Genomic DNA, 17,256 nt, shown 5'->3' with positions numbered 1-17,256 from the left:
TGTGACCGTGCACTTAACTCTCTGAACACGTGCACATGGACGTAAATATTGACCTTGAATAAGACTTAATCTGATAATCTGCTCATGTTCCTGTTCAATCTGATTATGACTCGTGTCCACATTTGGTGGATCTGCTTGTTTTCACTGGGTCACAGATCATTTGCTGTCGAGCAGTTGATGAGAACGATTCATCAGTTTGACGGACAGCACAAACAGGAAGTGATAAAACAAACTAACACATGAAACGTCATGAAGACTAAACCCTGCACCAGAGGAACAGAGAGGATTTCCTCCGTGCTTTACGTCTCACAGCTCCACCGTTGTTGTTCTTCCTCCGACAGGTGTCAGGAGGAATGTCCGGTCGACACCTACGGGCCCCAGTGCGCCAACAAGTGCGACTGCCAGAACGGGGCCAAGTGCTACCACATCAACGGGGCCTGCCTGTGCAACGAGGGATTCAAGGGCCCCAGCTGCCAGGACCGCTTCTGTCCCAGCGGCCTGTACGGACTCGTCTGCGACAGATACTGCCCGTGCAAAACCGCCAACACGCTCAGGTACTGAACCGCTGGTCAAGTGAGCAAACACATTCTCAGCCATACAGCAGCAGGACGTGAAGGTTGTTGGAACGGCCGTGGCTCGTTCAAGTGACATGATTAAAGCCCTTCTGCTCCAATGTCGAGCCTTTTCAGGATAATTCTGTCTCCCCCAGGTTTCGGCATTTTAATCATGAATCAGGAATCCTTGTGTTCGAGATGTGTTCATCACTGAACTCCCACATTTTACCTCTTGTGCTCTTTCATCGTGTTCTGATGGATAATAAGCGTCTGAATTTAAATCTGAAGAACACTTTGCAGTGTCCTCAGCACGGAGCTTTTTTTTTGTGCCACATGCAGATAAAACTATGCACGAAAAAGAGATTCACTAATTCATGATGTCCTCGCTCTGTCCCAGCTGTCACCCTCTGTCGGGGGAGTGCACCTGTGCAGCAGGATGGACGGGGCTCTACTGCAACGAGACCTGTCCGGCAGGGTTCTACGGCGGCGGCTGCAGGGAGATGTGCGCCTGCACCAACGGAGCCGACTGTGACGGCACCAGCGGAGCCTGCGTGTGCGCTCCAGGATTCATAGTAAGTGTGGAAACAAAGATGGACGACACGACGGCTCCTCAAAGTCAATCCCCCCCCGAATCCCTGAATATCTTCTGATTAATGAGGAAGCGGAGTCTGATTCAGCAGAGTTTCTTATTCCAGCACATGTATGACGGTAGCGTGTGGAGGTTGTTCAGCAGCAGGTGCAGAACACGCAGACGTTCATTTATCAGCTGCTGTTGACGCTGCAGGTTCGGTCAGTTACACGACTCGTGGTGGAGGAGGTGCAGGTGCAAAACCCCTGAACTAGGTCAGTGTGCGTGTGTGCGTGTGTGCGTGTGCGTGTGTGCGTGTGCGTGTGTGTGTGCGTGTGTGTGTGCGTGTGCGTGTGTTTAAGGCGTCTGCATCAGGATATTTTCTCACATTGAGGTAATTTTAGACTTTTTGATTTACACTTTTCACATTTACACATTTCGACCGAGAGCTTAAAAGTATGATTTTTTGAAAGTTGGCCTCCACTTGTGTAACATCTGCAAAGCAAAGTTTTTGTGCGATAAGGTCGTGTCCTCAGACCGTGAACGAAGAAGCTGCCATCTTTCACTTTTCACATCAACCAATTAGGAGTCAGTGTCAGCTGTCAATCATGACGTCTCAGCCTGTTTTTATATCATCTCTGAACTAATTAAAAGAAATGAACTCAGCCTCAGCTCAGAGTAGAACACAACGTGGAGGATGTGACTGAGCCTGTCAGTTAAACTGGGGGGGGGGGGGGGGGGGGCAGATGTTGTTTGAGACGTTGGAGCAGCGTCTTCAGGCCGACCTGGACGGTCATGTGTTTTCAGGTTAGGATTAGAAATGAGCTAAATGCTGGATGGAGATGGTTTCAGTTAGAAACATCATTTCCAAATGAAAACGTCTGAGTTCTCCTCTGAACTTGAACATGTGTGTGGATTAGAAGTATTTTCCTCACTGACTCTGTTTCCTGTTGGTGTTCAGGGTAAATCTGAAATGTTGTTTCTGTCGGACACTAACTCCTTCCTGTCGGTCGACTCGTCTCGATTAGACTCTTCTTCTCCGCGATGGGACTCAGACGCTGTCACTTTATAATTGTGGTGTCAGTGTTGATAATTTGAGTTTTTTCATTTAAACGAGGCGCCGCAGCTCATAAAATAAACCAAATGAGTTTTATTCCTCTAAAAGATAAAATGGTGTTTGTGCGTAAACACGGAGACAAACAGAAACTAAACATGTTCTCATTGGGAACTGACTCATCGTCCTGTAGAGCATTGTTTTTAATCGTTCCCACAAAACAACCAAAGTATTAGAAAAGATATTATTCCAGGATTTGTTTTGGCTTCACAATTATGGTCACGATTAAAACTGAATAATACGTAGGTCAGAATAAGTGTGTGTGTGTCTCTGTCTCTCTCTCTGTCTCTACCTCTGTCTCTGTCTCTGTCTCTGCCTCTGTCTCTGCCTCTGTCTCTGCCTCTGTCTCTGCCTCTGCCTCTGTCTCTGTGTCTGTCTCTGTCTCTGCCTCTGTCTCTGCCTCTGCCTCTGTCTCTGTCTCTGCCTCTGTCTCTGCCTCTGCCTCTGTCTCTGTCTCTGCCTCTGTCTCTGTCTGTGTCTCTGCCTCTGTCTCTGTCTCTGCCTCTGCCTCTGTCTCTGCCTCTGTCTCTGTCTCTGTCTCTGTCTGTGTCTCTGCCTCTGTCTCTGTCTCTGTCTCTACCTCTGTCTCTCTCTCTGCCTCTGTCTCTGCCTCTGTCTCTGTCTCTGCCTCTGTCCCTGTCTCTGCCTCTGTCTCTGCCTCTGCCTCTGTCTCTGCCTCTGTGTCTGTCTCTGTCTCTGTGTCTGTCTCTGTGTCTGTCTCTGTCTCTGTCTGTGTCTCTGCCTCTGTCTCTGTCTGTGTCTCTGCCTCTGCCTCTGTCTCTGCCTCTGTCTCTGCCTCTGTCTCTCTCTCTCTGTCTCTGTCTCTGTCTCTCTCTCTGCCTCTGTCTCTCTCTCTGCCTCTGTCTCTGTCTCTGCCTCTGTCTGTGTCTGTGTCTCTGCCTCTGTCTCTGTCTCTGCCTCTGTCTGTGTCTGTGTCTCTGCCTCTGTCTCTGTCTCTGTCTCTGCCTCTGTCTGTGTCTGTGCCTCTGCCTCTGCCTCTGTCTGTGTCTGTGTCTGTCTCTCTGCCTCTGTCTGTGTCTCTGCCTCTGTCTCTGCCTCTGTCTCTGTCTCTACCTCTGCCTCTGTCTCTGTCTCTCTCTCTGCCTCTGTCTCTGTCTCTACCTCTGTCTCTCTCTCTGTCTCTACCTCTGTCTCTGCCTCTGCCTCTGTCTCTGTCTCTGCCTCTGTCTCTGTCTCTGCCTCTGTCTCTCTCTCTCTGTCTCTACCTCTGTCTCTGTCTCTCTCTCTGTCTCTACCTCTGCCTCTGTCTCTGTCTCTGTCTCTGCCTCTGTCTCTCTCTCTGTCTCTACCTCTGTCTCTGCCTCTGCCTCTGCCTCTGTCTCTCTCTCTGTCTCTACCTCTGTCTCTGCCTCTGTCTCTGTCTCTGCCTCTGTCTCTCTCTCTGCCTCTGTCTCTGCCTCTGTCTCTGTCTCTACCTCTGCCTCTGCCTCTGTCTCTGCCTCTGTCTCTGCCTCTGTCTCTGTCTCTCTCTCTGTCTCTGCCTCTGTCTCTGTCTCTGCCTCTGTCTCTCTCTCTGTCTCTACCTCTGTCTCTGCCTCTGCCTCTGCCTCTGTCTCTCTCTCTGTCTCTACCTCTGTCTCTGCCTCTGTCTCTGTCTCTGCCTCTGTCTCTCTCTCTGCCTCTGTCTCTGCCTCTGTCTCTGTCTCTACCTCTGCCTCTGCCTCTGTCTCTGCCTCTGTCTCTGCCTCTGTCTCTGTCTCTCTCTCTGTCTCTGCCTCTCTCTCTACCTCTGTCTCTGTCTCTGTCTCTGTCTCTCTCTCTGTCTCTGCCTCTGTCTCTCTCTCTGTCTCTGTCTCTGTCTCTCTCTCTGTCTCTGCCTCTGTCTCTCTCTCTGTCTCTGTCTCTGTCTCTGCTCGGTGGCGCGGCCCTCCTGGTGAGTTGAGTGATGCTGCAGCAGAGTGCAGATGAGACACCTTGCAGCAGAGCGATGACGGGACTTTGATAATTGGGACTGAGGACATCGGGGACTGGGAGCAGATGAAAGCAGGAAGAGCTTCAGATGAGTGTCCGTTTGGTTTCCAGCTGCTGAGCTCAGACAGATGTTGCTCTCGGCGGAGTCGTATTGATTCAGAAGGAATCTGTGTCTCACAGTCGGGACTCTGTGTCCCTGTGAAGACAGGACACGGCTTTAAACAGAATTTATATGTGCTGTTGTCTCCACTCGGGACAGTTGGATCGATAACTTGAAACATGTGCAACTCTGAGCCGAGGTCTGAAATCTCCTGGAGTGTCACGAGGATCTGATGAGGCCGAAGACGAGTGAGAAAAGATCTTGTGTCTTATAATAAATAACAATACAAATGAGTGAATTAAACCAAACTCAGAAAGATGGAGATGATCACATGACAATCGCCCCCTGGTGGCTGGCTGCAGTACAGATCATAAACCTCCTCCATGTTAGCAGATGGGACATGGACCAAACTTAAAGTAGACGTTAGATAAATCATTGTTCATGTTTCTGATCAGTTTGGTTTGAATCAGTTATTTGATGATATAAAAACAGGCTGAGATCAGTGGACTGTTTGATCCTGTGTGGAAACAGTTTAAAGACCTAAGTGGGACATTTACTTGTTAATGTAAAAGATAGAAACATTAAGCTCATTGAAGTTATAATCTCATGAACGTATCCGGATCCTTGGATCGGCTGCTGTTCGTTATTCCTCGGGTCTGTTTCTCATTGAGCCCACACACGTTATTTATTAACAAAGTTTTCTTTATTATTTAAAATAAAGTCCTTAATTCACCAACTTTTTAATAAGGCTGCTCTCTTCCCCTGTCTTTGCACATTTGGCTGCTTTGTGAATATTAGATTAATAGCAGTTTAAAGGAAGCAGGTTGGAAGCAGCAGCTTTAATTAGCACAATTTATACGTTGAAGGTCCTGATCAATGCGACGGCGTGCTGGAGGTTCAGGATGCGCCGGGCTCTCGTTCACAGCATGCTAACAGCCGCAGAATAAGGTTAGACGTCCCGCTAATGCCGAGCTGTCTGTCTCCGCTCTGACCGTGTCCTCCGTTGATTGGACGAGCGCAGACATCTTGTTTCTCTGCAGGGACCCTGCCACCACCGATGATCCTCTCTCTGCTCCATTATACATGTGCTTGTTTGTTGCATCTCTGTCATCAAATTTAATGCGCTGGTGGATTCATAATGAATTTAAAGATGAACTCTGAACGAGACCTGGCTCCCTGGTGTCGAGCTGCACAGGACGGGGACGCTGGTGAAAACCCGCTGTCACTCAAGTTCTCCCTCCAAACGCTGAGTGCGGAGCAGCTGAGGCGTCGTCTCATGAAGAATGAAAGAGCCACAGTCGTCCACTCGACTGTTTAAACAGTGAAACACGACAGACCAACACCAGCAAACACATCCCACTCACCAGGTTCGGTCTGATCCAGACCCAGAACTCCTCTTCTGCTCTGAGGAACCTTTCACACCTGACGAGTCTGAAGCTCTGAACCCAACCAGGTGTGAACGAGTCCTGAGTCCGAGCCGTGGACAGATGTGTTAAGTTCTGTGTGTTTCCTGTGTCCAGGGTGACGACTGCTCCATCGGCTGCCCCACCGGCCTGCACGGCACCAACTGCACCTCCTCCTGCTCCTGCCACAACGAGCTCTCCTGCTCGCACATCGACGGCTCCTGCTCCTGCAGAGAAGGTTTCTCTTTTAATTCACTCGTCTTGTTCACCAGGGTTTCAGGCTTTGTTCATTTTCATATCTGGAATTAGATTAGGTCGTTCACTTTGAAACTCAAAACTGTTTTTATTGGGAAGACTTGGTTAATACTTAAAATAAGGAAGACAAATCATAAATCATAGGTTTCTAACATTGGTGCAGAAACCTATAGACTTGGATCCTTTTCTTTGCTGCAGTAATAATAATATTAATAACTATATATAGGTAGCACTTTTAAAAGCAACTCTTACACAGTGCTGCATAAAGGCCAAATAAAAACAAGCAAACAATCCCATTATAAGACAAGTTGAGGTTTCTCAGGTGAAGTGTTCCACAGAGATCGGGCAGCAGGGGCCCCTGACAGCAGAGGCCCCTGACAGCAGGGGCCCCTGACAGCAGGGGCCCCTGCTGTCAGAGGGGCCCCTGACAGCAGAGGCCCCTGACAGCAGAGGCCCCTGACAGCAGAGGCCCCTGACAGCAGGGGCCCCTGCTGTCAGGGGCCCCTGCTGTCAGAGGGGCCCCTGACAGCAGAGGCCCCTGACAGCAGGGGCCCCTGACAGCAGAGGCCCCTGACAGCAGAGGCCCCTGACAGCAGAGGCCCCTGACAGCAGGGGCCCCTGACAGCAGGGGCCCCTGACAGCAGAGGGGCCCCTGACAGCAGAGGCCCCTGACAGCAGGGGCCCCTGACAGCAGGGGCCCCTGACAGCAGAGGCCCCTGACACCTTAACACAGAACCTGAAGATCTCCGGCTCCGGGCCGCTGACGACTGATTTAGTTCAGTCGAGCAACTCGGTGCCAAATGAAGCAGGGCCTCAAACGTCAGGAGCGATATTCCACTTGTGAAACACAGTCAGTGACGGGGGGGGGGGGGAACAAAAGGACTCTTCTCAGGAACTGGGTGAACATACAAACACTTAAAGACAGTTTCAAAAGTTAAGAGTTAAAATGATTTAATTTGATGTGTTTTATATCAAAAACACATAATTGGTATAATAAATACTATGATTTCAAAATAAGGCGTAACTGAATAATTCACTAATGGAAAATGAAAATAAACATCGACAGCATCTCTGCTCTTCGTCCTGATGAATAATGAGGTTATTCTGTATTGTGAATATATATATATCATGCTCACAGCTACAGGAGATTTCTCAACCTTTGTACGAACCACGCTGCGAGCCGACTGCGTGAACCGCTGCACCACCGCGCCGCCCCCAGAATTTTTTCCTTTTCACTATTTTGTTCTGGGCTCGTTTAATATCGCTCAATATCAGCATCTTTAAATATGTATGTGCCACTGAACCTCGTGGGGAACGTGGGTAATTAAAGTGGAGAGACATCAGAGGCAGAGAGCAGAACCAGGCCTGAGAGCTTTGGCTACAACTAGTGGGCGTCGGTCTCCACCCTCCAAACTCTTCTCTCACTTTAAAGCCACTGAGGGGAACTCAAGAGGCTCAGTGATTATTAAGAGTTACGAGCATGTGATTGAAATGTTATAATAAACTGTTCTTATGTCGATGATTGTAGAGCAAACATCTGATCATCTGTGCACGTCAGCATTAAGACTTTACATTATATATATATATATAAATACACTAGAGTCTCGAAATCAAACCAGATCCTTGACGACGCTCGAAGACCTCGTCTGCTGGAGTTAAGAAGGAGGGAACATCAGGACGTCTCAGACGGGAGGAGACTGAGGGATCATCTTTATCATCTGACCTCGAAACAAACGGCTTCAAATCCTCTGGATGAACTGTGGAGTGATGTTTATCATACTTTCTGATGTCGGCAATAACCAATGCTCCGACTATGAAAATACATCCAGCTCGAACAAAGTGAATTCATCATTTCACTGATGTCCCTGATTCCAGCTCCAGAGGTAATGACCCCTCTGTGGATTAATGGTCCGTCCCTGTGTCTGCAGGTTGGCAGGGGGTGGACTGCACCATCCCGTGCTCCAGTGGTTCTTGGGGCCTGAGCTGCAATCAGACGTGTCAGTGTGCCAACATGGCGGCCTGCGACCCCGTCAACGGCACCTGCACCTGCTCCTCGGGCTGGAGGGACGAGTACTGCGACGCAGCGTGTCTGGTGAGTGGGGGGGAAGTCATCGTCTGTCTCCATCCTGTGATCAGTCTCACACTCAGACGTCAGCTCACCTTCAGAGCCACAGAGACGTTTCCAGGTCCCAGCTGCTGAATCCTCGTTTGGTTTTCTGTGTTTCACACTGTACAGAAAACGAGATGATTGTCTAATAGGAGCACTGAGACCGATGTGTACTAAAGTGTGTGTATGTGTTGTGTGTTGTCAGGAGGGCTCGTACGGGCTGGACTGCAGAGAGAGATGTGACTGTGTCAACTCTGACGGGTGTGACCCAGTGAGCGGCTCCTGTCGCTGCCTCACAGGATGGACCGGTGAGTTCAGGACTGGGATCAGACCCACGGTGTCGCACAGCAGCAACATGTCATTTACAGTCAGAGGAATAAGAGCAGCTGATTGGTTTGAGACCTTCAGCAGAGACGCTGCTCGTTCATTTAAACACGTCGACGTCATGAACTCAGTCGTGGCTCCGTCGTGTTGCTCACGTTGCAGAACTCAGATTTCCATGCATCAACGGAGGCACCAGCCAATCAAATCTAGTTGGTGCTAAAGAGGGGGCGGAGTCAGGTCGTGACTGTTGATCTTTAGCGTTGACGGCTCTGGCGTGTTTTAATCGTCTGGTCTCGTTAGCGTGTTGTCTCCTCTTCCCTGGAGGTGGTCGACCCACATGGAGCCACCTGACCTGTCTGCAGGTCAAACTGTCCCAGGAAGGAAACACGTCCGTGTTTATCGAACACTTTACAGATTTCATACCTCGTTTGTCTTGGAAAAAGGTTTAAAGTTCTCAAGTGTTCTAAACGTTCCGTTTCCTGTCGGCTTGAACTTCAGACATGAACGCAACTTGAGTTAAAACCCCACATTGAACCACACCAACAAAACATCATTATTCTCTAACAGCGATGAGGAGTAGCAGACGTGTGTTGTGTGTCCGTCTGGGTTTCTCCGTTCAGCCTCTGACTGAACTCGTCACAAACTCTTTCTGTTTTTCACTCGTCTCCTCTTTCGTCTCTGGACGATTTGAAGCATAAACCTCTGGAATATGTGAGAATTGATTCTGGTAGAGATGAAACATTTTCAATTTGTGCAGACGTGTTCACATCGATTCTCACCAATTCGCACCAGTGTGGTCGAGTGTGCGTCTCCGTTGACTTTGTATAGATCCAGAGTTTTCTGTCTGAGAAGCTGCTGGAGGTGGAGTCCACATGTGGACTGTGTGGTTTGATCAGCTGATAAATTGGACACTTATCCACTCTGAGATGAAGCAGCAGCACAGCCTCAGTTTGTATTGATTGTGATGTTATGCTTGATGAAGACACTTGAATACAAATATCTAAAAGACCCAGGAAATGCTTCAGAAAGGCTTCAGTCTGACTGGAGGTTTGTGGAGGACGCATCCAGCTGCTGAACTCAAGCAGGTGTGGAAAATACCTGATCTGTGAATGAAACCGAATCTGAGGCTGAAGACGGACGTGCTGCGAGCGACATCATGATGTGAACAGAACAAACCAATCGATTTGAGGCACAACAAACTACAACCTGTGATTCAAGCTGCTGAATCTGACGGCTCTGCTCTTAAAGCGTCAGTGCTCAGGCTCCCCCTACAGGTGGGATGCAGAAGTCACTGTCGTAAATACTTGTCTGAGCCTGATGTTCATCAAATCACGTAGAACTAACCAACTATTGAAATGCGTTCCCCTGCTTCTGATGATCGACGAGTGGACGGCTTCACTTCCACAGCTCAGACAGAACAAGACTAAAACAAACGAGCTTCAGACTTTCTGTCCAAAACCAACAACACGTCTGTCCTGAATCCTCCAGCTTCTTTTAGCTCCTGCTCCGATGTTCGGTTTGTTACTCGCTCACGTTTCCTTGTCTCCGTTCCTCTGACAACGTCCTCTTTGGGTGTCTTTGTCTCACGTCTCTGACCTGACGTCCACACTGAGGAGACTTTACTGCTCCCACAACGGGGGACATTCCCTTCAGTTGTCTCTTAGCTCCAGCTCTGCTTGTCTGACAGTATTATTATTATAATGTTCCATCACAGGACACCAGAGTTACAAGGTGCAGTCTCAGGCCTCCAGGGGGCGCTGTGGTACTGACAGACATGACACGCCCCCTAATAAAGGAACAGGGTGAACGGTGGCTTTCTGACGACGTGTTTCAGGAGTGAAAGATGTCTCTCACACCCGGTGTCCCAGAGACAAGACTTCAAACCTTTACATCCATAAACAACCTCTAACACACCAGAGGAAACTGAACGTGGATAAAACACTTTTCAGATTTCTGTGAGAGAGGTTTTAAAATGACCTTCTGTATTGTCATGTTAGAAGTTGTATCTTTGCTCATTTCACCTGCTAATTGTCCCTGAATCGTGACGAGTGCTGATCGGTATGAGACGATAAACGAGTGGGGGGGCGTTTGGACTGAGGAGTGGAAACGACGCCAGCACAACTTCACTTTCTCTATGAATGTTCAGCTCCAGAAAGTAAAGTGAGTTTGGTTTGAAGAAGACCTGTTGGTTCTCTACAGAAACGTTTGTGTAATTACAGTGGAGAGGATGAGGAAATCGGTCCCACGAGATGAGAGCAGTGTTTTCATTAAGCTGAAATAAAAACCGTGTTTGTATCAGCTCATAAGAAGTTTCTCCTGTGACCCATCGGGTTCCCAGAGGAGGAAAAACACAATGAGAGGGAATTAAACCGTTTTTATGGTTAAGACGTTCATTTTAATTTACCTGTAGAAAACAAAAACAAATGTAAACATGCATCTGCCACCGGGATCACACTGGTCTCATAGAAATGAGCCAGTCCTGGTTTTTACTGTAGGTCCCGAACACAGCACACAGAGTTTGTAAAGTGAAAGTAGTAACACAGTGGATGAACCACTTCGTCTGTTTCAGTACCTTGATTTAAAAGCATCATGTGAGATGAACTGGGTCGGACGTTTCTTTTATTTGTGTCAAATCAGACTTTTGAATTTTCTCTGAATACGTTTGTCACTTTGGAAACGGTTGATGTGTGTTCAGTCTCCCAGAGTCTACATGTCCTCCACCTCCCGTCTCCACCCTCTCACCCTTTGTTTTAACTTCACATCCTAATGAACAGAGCTTCAGATCTCCACCCACTTTATGGCTCAGAGGTAGTTTATTAATTGAGTTATAATGTCTGCCTGTGCCCCACTCTGCTATTCTCTCATATTCTGTGTCAAAGGAAGTTTCTAATGAGCTGCAGATACGAGAGAGGGAGCGCACACCATTCTCACTGTCTGTTTCTATAGTGTGTGTGTCTGTGTGTGTGTGTGTGTCTGTGTGTGTGTGTGTGTGTCTGTGTGTGTGTCTGTGTGTGTGTCTCTGTGTCTGTGTGTCTGTGTGTGTGTCTCTGTGTGTGTCTGTGTGTGTGTGTGTGTGTGTGTGTGTGTGTGTGTGTGTGTGTGTGTGTGTGTGTGTGTGTGTGTGTGTGTGTGTGTGTGTGTGTGTGTCTGTGTGTGTGTCCTCCCTCAGGTCAACTTGTTGCTCTATTAGCTTTGCTTTATTTTCCTCCTCTTCACACGTATTCCCTAAATTTGACCTTTTAATTGTGTGTGTGTGTGTTTGTGTTACTACAGTCGCAGGATCCTGAATCACTACATCTGAGTGTGGCAGGATTGTGGAGACCAACATGTTGGTTTATAGTTTCAATGTGTGTTTGAGGGTTGCTGTGGAAACAGCTGATGTTAGGTTCAGTTGAGATGGAGGAGCTCAGGCTGGTTAAGATAAGGTTCAACTTTTAGGTTAAGATTAAGATCGCTGGACTCGCTTGAGTTTCTCCAAGATGTTTCACTTCTCATCCAAAACGTCCAGTTGACCTGTGTTTTAGTTTGGTCCATGTCCCGTCTGCTAACACGGAGGAGGTGGGCTTTATGACCTACACTGCAGCCCGACACCAGGGGGCGATCAAGATGAGCTCATGTTTGGGATTTTTCATGTGGTCCATTGTTGTGTACAGTTTATGATTATGAGTGTATACTTGTAGTGCACGTTGTCGTACTTGTCAACACACACTCATGAACTCAAAACAAAGTGTGTGTAGAAGTTGAGACGCAGTTAAAGTGTGAGTCAATGTAATGTGTCTTTAAGTTGTGTGTGTGTGTGTGTGTGTCCCTTGTGAGCAGTGAGGCCTCTGATCGTTGTGCGAGTCAGTTTTTGTGCCTCACACACACACACACACACACACACACACACACACACACACACACACACACACACACACGCGCAACACTGATGAAAGAACCAGACACTTCAGCAAATGATTAAAGGGCAAAAAGTCTCCGGCAGAATTTGGAGAATTTAGGTTTTTGCCAGTGTGTGTGTGTGTGTGTGTGTGTGTGTGTGTGTGTGTGTGTGTGTGTGTGTGTGTGTGTGTGTACTTTGACCTCCAGAGAGAAATGACAAGTTAATTTTTCACTTTTCATGGATCATTAGATTTAAAGGATCTTTGAACATGTTTGTTAAAAACCAAACTATAATAAATCCATGTTTGCATCTAGTTCAGATAATTAGTGAAATGTTTTTGGGGCAAAACACAGATTTGTTTTATTTCAGATTTTCTTATGTGAGGGTTTTAAAAACCAACATTATTAAAACAGTGTTTGAACTAAATAATTATGATTAAAACTATAATCAGTAAATAAAGACGGACAATGTGACTCCTCTAAAAAGTGGAGCCAAAGCATCTCCATCGCCCCCTGGTGTCTGGCTGCAGTACAGGTCATAAACCTCCTCCATGTTAGCAGATGGGACATGGTAGACGTTAAATAAATGTTTGTAAAGATGTTTCTGTCGTTTCAGGTCGTTCTTATCTCTCTGTGTTTCTGATCAGTTGGTTTGAATCAGTTGTTTGATGATGTCAGAACAGGCTGAGACGTGATGATTGACAGCTGACACTGACTCCTGATTGGTCAAATGCTTGTCGACAGTACAACAGCAGCTCCACCCTGTGATCGCTACAGACTCTGACTCCACATGTATAAGATCTCATCTGGGATATTTTGGCTTCATTTGTGGACAGTGGGACAAAGTGGAGACGTGTCGTCCATATTTCAGAGCCTGTGGTACTCAGTGTAGTTCACTGTGTACTTGTACTTGTCCAGATGAGGTAGTTCTTCCTGCAGTCACAGTAGTTCTGAAACCACCCAGGAGCTGAGGGGCCCCTGGGTCTCCACTGTCCGCTGCCTCGGCCCATCACGTCTCTGCAGCCCTGGTTGCCATGGCAGCTGTGGTTGGGGACCACCCTGACTCTTTCAGCTTCTCCTTGAGACGAGCGATGAACTGGAGCTTTGAGGTTCACGTGTTGGTGACGTGTGGAAACACTGAGATGAACAAAGACAAAGTCCAGCACGTTGACTTCTGTTGTTTGGTCGCAGCCGAGCATCAGAATTATCAGGAAACATCACAACAACAACTTTTATCAGATTTCACTCACGTTAACCCTCAATAAATAATGATGTTTGGATAATCTAAAAAATAATGAGACGATAATGAAAACAATGATTAGTCAGGACCCCTCGTGATCCTTCCCTGCCGATGACTTCATTTGTTGCTCGGAGACATTTAGATTTTCATCTTTTAAAGAACAAATCTCTTCTTTCCGACTTCCTGACTCTGTCTGTGGCTTTCAGCCCAGCGCCTCATGACTTCCTCCTGAACACAGGAATCTTTTCAACTGCCTCAAATATGTTGTTTCATTTTTAAAAAGCTCAATTTCCTGAAACAGTCATATGTAGAAATAGTGCATTTGTTGGGGATGAATCCACATTTGATGCTGTAGTGAGAGTTTGGGGCGGGGGGGACGTAGTGTGTGTGACTTTCAAAATAAAGTCCAGTGGAGGAACATGTGACCCAGTGTAACAGTGTGGCTCATGTGTTTTTCATAGTTTGATCCCTGTGGCGTAGTGTCCGTTTAGGTAGAAATCTGTATCAATGTTGGGAAGGTGACGCTGTATGATGCGAAAGGTTTTTTGGGGATTTGTTGACGTGAAGAAATATAGAGGACGTCCCCAGACGAGCGTGGAAGCTGTTCACCGTCTGTCCCACTCTCTGTCCTGTGTAAAATCCCTTGTGCTGCTGTTCCCTCTTCATCCATCAATCCCTCTCCTCCTCTTTCAGTCCGTAAGTGACACATCAGGAAGAAAGTTTGATTCACTTACAAGAACAAATCCTTCATCAGTGTGTGTGTGTTGTGTTGTGTGTGTGTGTGTGTGTGTGTGTGTGTGTGTGTGTGTGTTGTGCAGGTGTCAGTTGTGACAGTGTGTGTGAGGAGGGACGCTGGGGACAGAACTGCTCGTCCAGCTGCACCTGTGAGAACGGAGGCTCCTGCTCCCCAGAGGACGGCTCCTGCGTGTGCGCTCCTGGATACCGAGGAACCAACTGCAGACGAGGTAATAAAATACTACACGTATGTTGTACTAATACTCTGCCAGCTACACTGACGGCAGAAACACTCGGATAGAAAAATGTGCATCACCAGAATTAAAAAATACGACTAAATGTCTGTGGTGCAGCTCGTTTTTTATTGACCTGTGAGTGCAGGTGAGCTTTGGACACTTTATTCATATCACACATTAAAAAGCAACAGGAGTTGACTCGAGGGAAAAGAAAGAACAGATAAAGAGAACAAGTGGGATGAGACATAACAAAACCAATGCAAGAAACTGAAGAGATAAAATACAGTAGATAAAAAGTGAATGTCACACAGAAGTTCAGCCTCCCAGTCCCTGGTGTGACATCCCAACACAAACGTGGATCTGGTGGATTTAATGAACTCGATGATTCTCGATGGGTCAAGAGAACTCATTAGGTTCTGGTGGATCAAAGGATCCAGGAAGTGGTCATCTCTTTATTGAACATTGTGAAATCTGACATTTTCACTGAATACGTCATGATCCTAATGATTTACATGCATACAGATATTATATATTATATATTATATATTATATTTATGGGACTGACATGTAATATGGTGATTAAATTCAAGGCGACTGTTGGGTCACAGTTATCATCTCTTGAGTGACTGAAACATCTTCATATGCTAAATAACCCAAAGGTTAGAACACAAGTACAAAGTTCCGTCCCCTCTGGATTTAAAGACAGAAAAACGTCTCTGGAAGTAGAAAATATCCTCGAGTACCTTGAATTCTAGTAGCAAGTTGAAATGTTCCGAGTGGAGCTTCCTGCTCGACCTTGGGAACACACACTGTTGAAAGAAGAAGTCTCAACTCAAATTCCGAGCTGGGGGGAAAAGTGATGAACCTTCAGGGGGAAGACGTTCTGGAAGACGTCGCTGTTTGAAAATATAAAATACTGGAACCTTAAATGGCCCCAATCAGATTGTTCTGTATTTTAGAAACACATCATTAGTTCTCTGAAAATGATCCACTGATTTCTGTAAGTTTGAATCGACTGGTTCTAACCCAGCTCTTATCTTCTAACCAGTTTATCCTCAGGTTGAGTTTAACTTGATCTGGTCATTATCTAGTTCAGACTCTTAGATGATCTGTGTGGTTGTTGTTGTGTTCAGGACAGTGAAGGTGTGTGTTCAGGACAGTGAAGGTGTGTGTGTCAGGACAGTGAAGGTGTGTGTTCAGGACAGTGAAGGTGTGTGTTCAGGACAGTGAAGGTGTGTGTGTCAGGACAGTGAAGGTGTGTGTCAGGACAGTGAAGGTGTGTGTTCAGGACAGTGAAGGTGTGTGTTCAGGACAGTGAAGGTGTGTGTTCAGGACAGTGAAGGTGTGTGTTCAGGACAGTGAAGGTGCGTGTTCAGGACAGTGAAGGTGTGTGTCAGGACAGTGAAGGTGTGTGTTCAGGACAGTGAAGGTGTGTGTTCAGGACAGTGAAGGTGTGTGTTCAGGACAGTGAAGGTGTGTGTTCAGGACAGTGAAGGTGTGTGTTCAGGACAGTGAAGGTGTGTGTTCAGGACAGTGAAGGTGTGTGTCAGGACAGTGAAGGTGTGTGTTCAGGACAGTGAAGGTGTGTGTCAGGACAGTGAAGGTGTGTGTTCAGGACAGTTAAGGTGTGTGTTCAGGACAGTTAAGGTGTGTGTTCAGGACAGTGAAGGTGTGTGTTCAGGACAGTGAAGGTGTGTGTTCAGGGTACAGCACAGACTTGCCTGGGGCCCCGAGCTGAGTAGGGGCCTCTGACAATGGCTGATTACATTAGCAATGACAATTTTATAAGAAATCCCATAAATACCATGATGAGCTTGGTCCAGGAGACTGAAATGACACCAGGGTCAGAAACTGTGTGACGTGTTTGAACTGGTTCTGGAGAACAACACAGTGAGAACCAGCAGGTTCATCATCAGAGTGAGTCTCTGCTCCTGTGAACAAACAGCTGATTGTTTAAAGTGAAGCCTTCAGGCCTCCAGCTGCTCCTCTTCTTCTTCTTCTTGATTTAGATGAATAACAGACGATGTTTCTCCCAGTAATCACTGTGGTTCACAATCTCACTGAAGTGGAGCGTGTGAATCATCTCTTGTTCAACCTGTTAGAACACACACACACACACACACACACACACACACACACACTCTGCAGTTAACTCAATTAGTGAAATGCTGTTGTGAGAGAAGCAGGAGCTGATCTCACCACTTAGAGAGCAGCGTCAATTAGAGGAAGACGAACCAGGGAGGAGGAGATGAAGCTCAACTAACAGAGCCAGCATGTTGACCTGCAGCAGCTCTACACACCTAGATATACACATAGATTATAGGACTAAGTAGGATATAAGATCATCATTAACAATGATCAAACAACTAATCAGTAGTTTCCTCACACACACTGCTAACCCACATACTTCTAACGTGTGTGTGTGTGTGTGTGTGTGTGTGTGTGTGTGTGTGTGTGTGTGTGTGTGTGTGTGTGTGTGTGTGTGTGTGTGTGTGTGTGTGTGCATCTCCTCCGCAGCCTGTTCACCTGGTTTCTACGGTCACCGCTGCAGCCAGTCGTGTCCTCAGTGTCTCCACAGTGACGGAGCGTGTCACCACGTCACCGGACACTGTGAATGTCTCTCTGGATTCTTCGGCTCCCTCTGCAACCAAGGTCTGTGTGTGTGTCTATGTGTGTGTGTCTATGTGTGTGTGTGGTGCTTAAAAATACACAAAATACAATCAAATTCTCACCAGAAACCTAAATAATGATTTTTTTGAATTGATCAACCTCAGTTTGTGCAGATCTTGTATCTGACCCATTTTCACAC

General features: G+C 47.0%; 1 protein-coding gene across 1 annotated transcript in view; it reads left to right on the top strand.

Moving 5' to 3' along the window:
• LOC117779326 (multiple epidermal growth factor-like domains protein 11) overlaps window positions 1-17,256 on the top strand; it is a 68,488-nt gene that overhangs the window by 42,791 nt on the left and 8,441 nt on the right. Inside the window, exons 9-15 of the mRNA XM_034615419.1 lie at window positions 342-554; window positions 952-1,126; window positions 5,789-5,909; window positions 7,855-8,018; window positions 8,239-8,341; window positions 14,295-14,441; window positions 16,965-17,099. Coding sequence (XP_034471310.1) covers window positions 342-554; window positions 952-1,126; window positions 5,789-5,909; window positions 7,855-8,018; window positions 8,239-8,341; window positions 14,295-14,441; window positions 16,965-17,099 — 1,058 coding nt within the window. The remainder of the gene's footprint in view (window positions 1-341; window positions 555-951; window positions 1,127-5,788; window positions 5,910-7,854; window positions 8,019-8,238; window positions 8,342-14,294; window positions 14,442-16,964; window positions 17,100-17,256) is intronic.

Source organism: Hippoglossus hippoglossus, chromosome 3, assembly GCF_009819705.1.
Source record: "Hippoglossus hippoglossus isolate fHipHip1 chromosome 3, fHipHip1.pri, whole genome shotgun sequence".
In the NCBI taxonomy this organism is placed as follows: Eukaryota; Metazoa; Chordata; class Actinopteri; order Pleuronectiformes; family Pleuronectidae; genus Hippoglossus; species Hippoglossus hippoglossus.
Note: the sequence above shows the minus strand (reverse complement) of the source record. Positions and strands in the feature narration are given on the sequence as shown.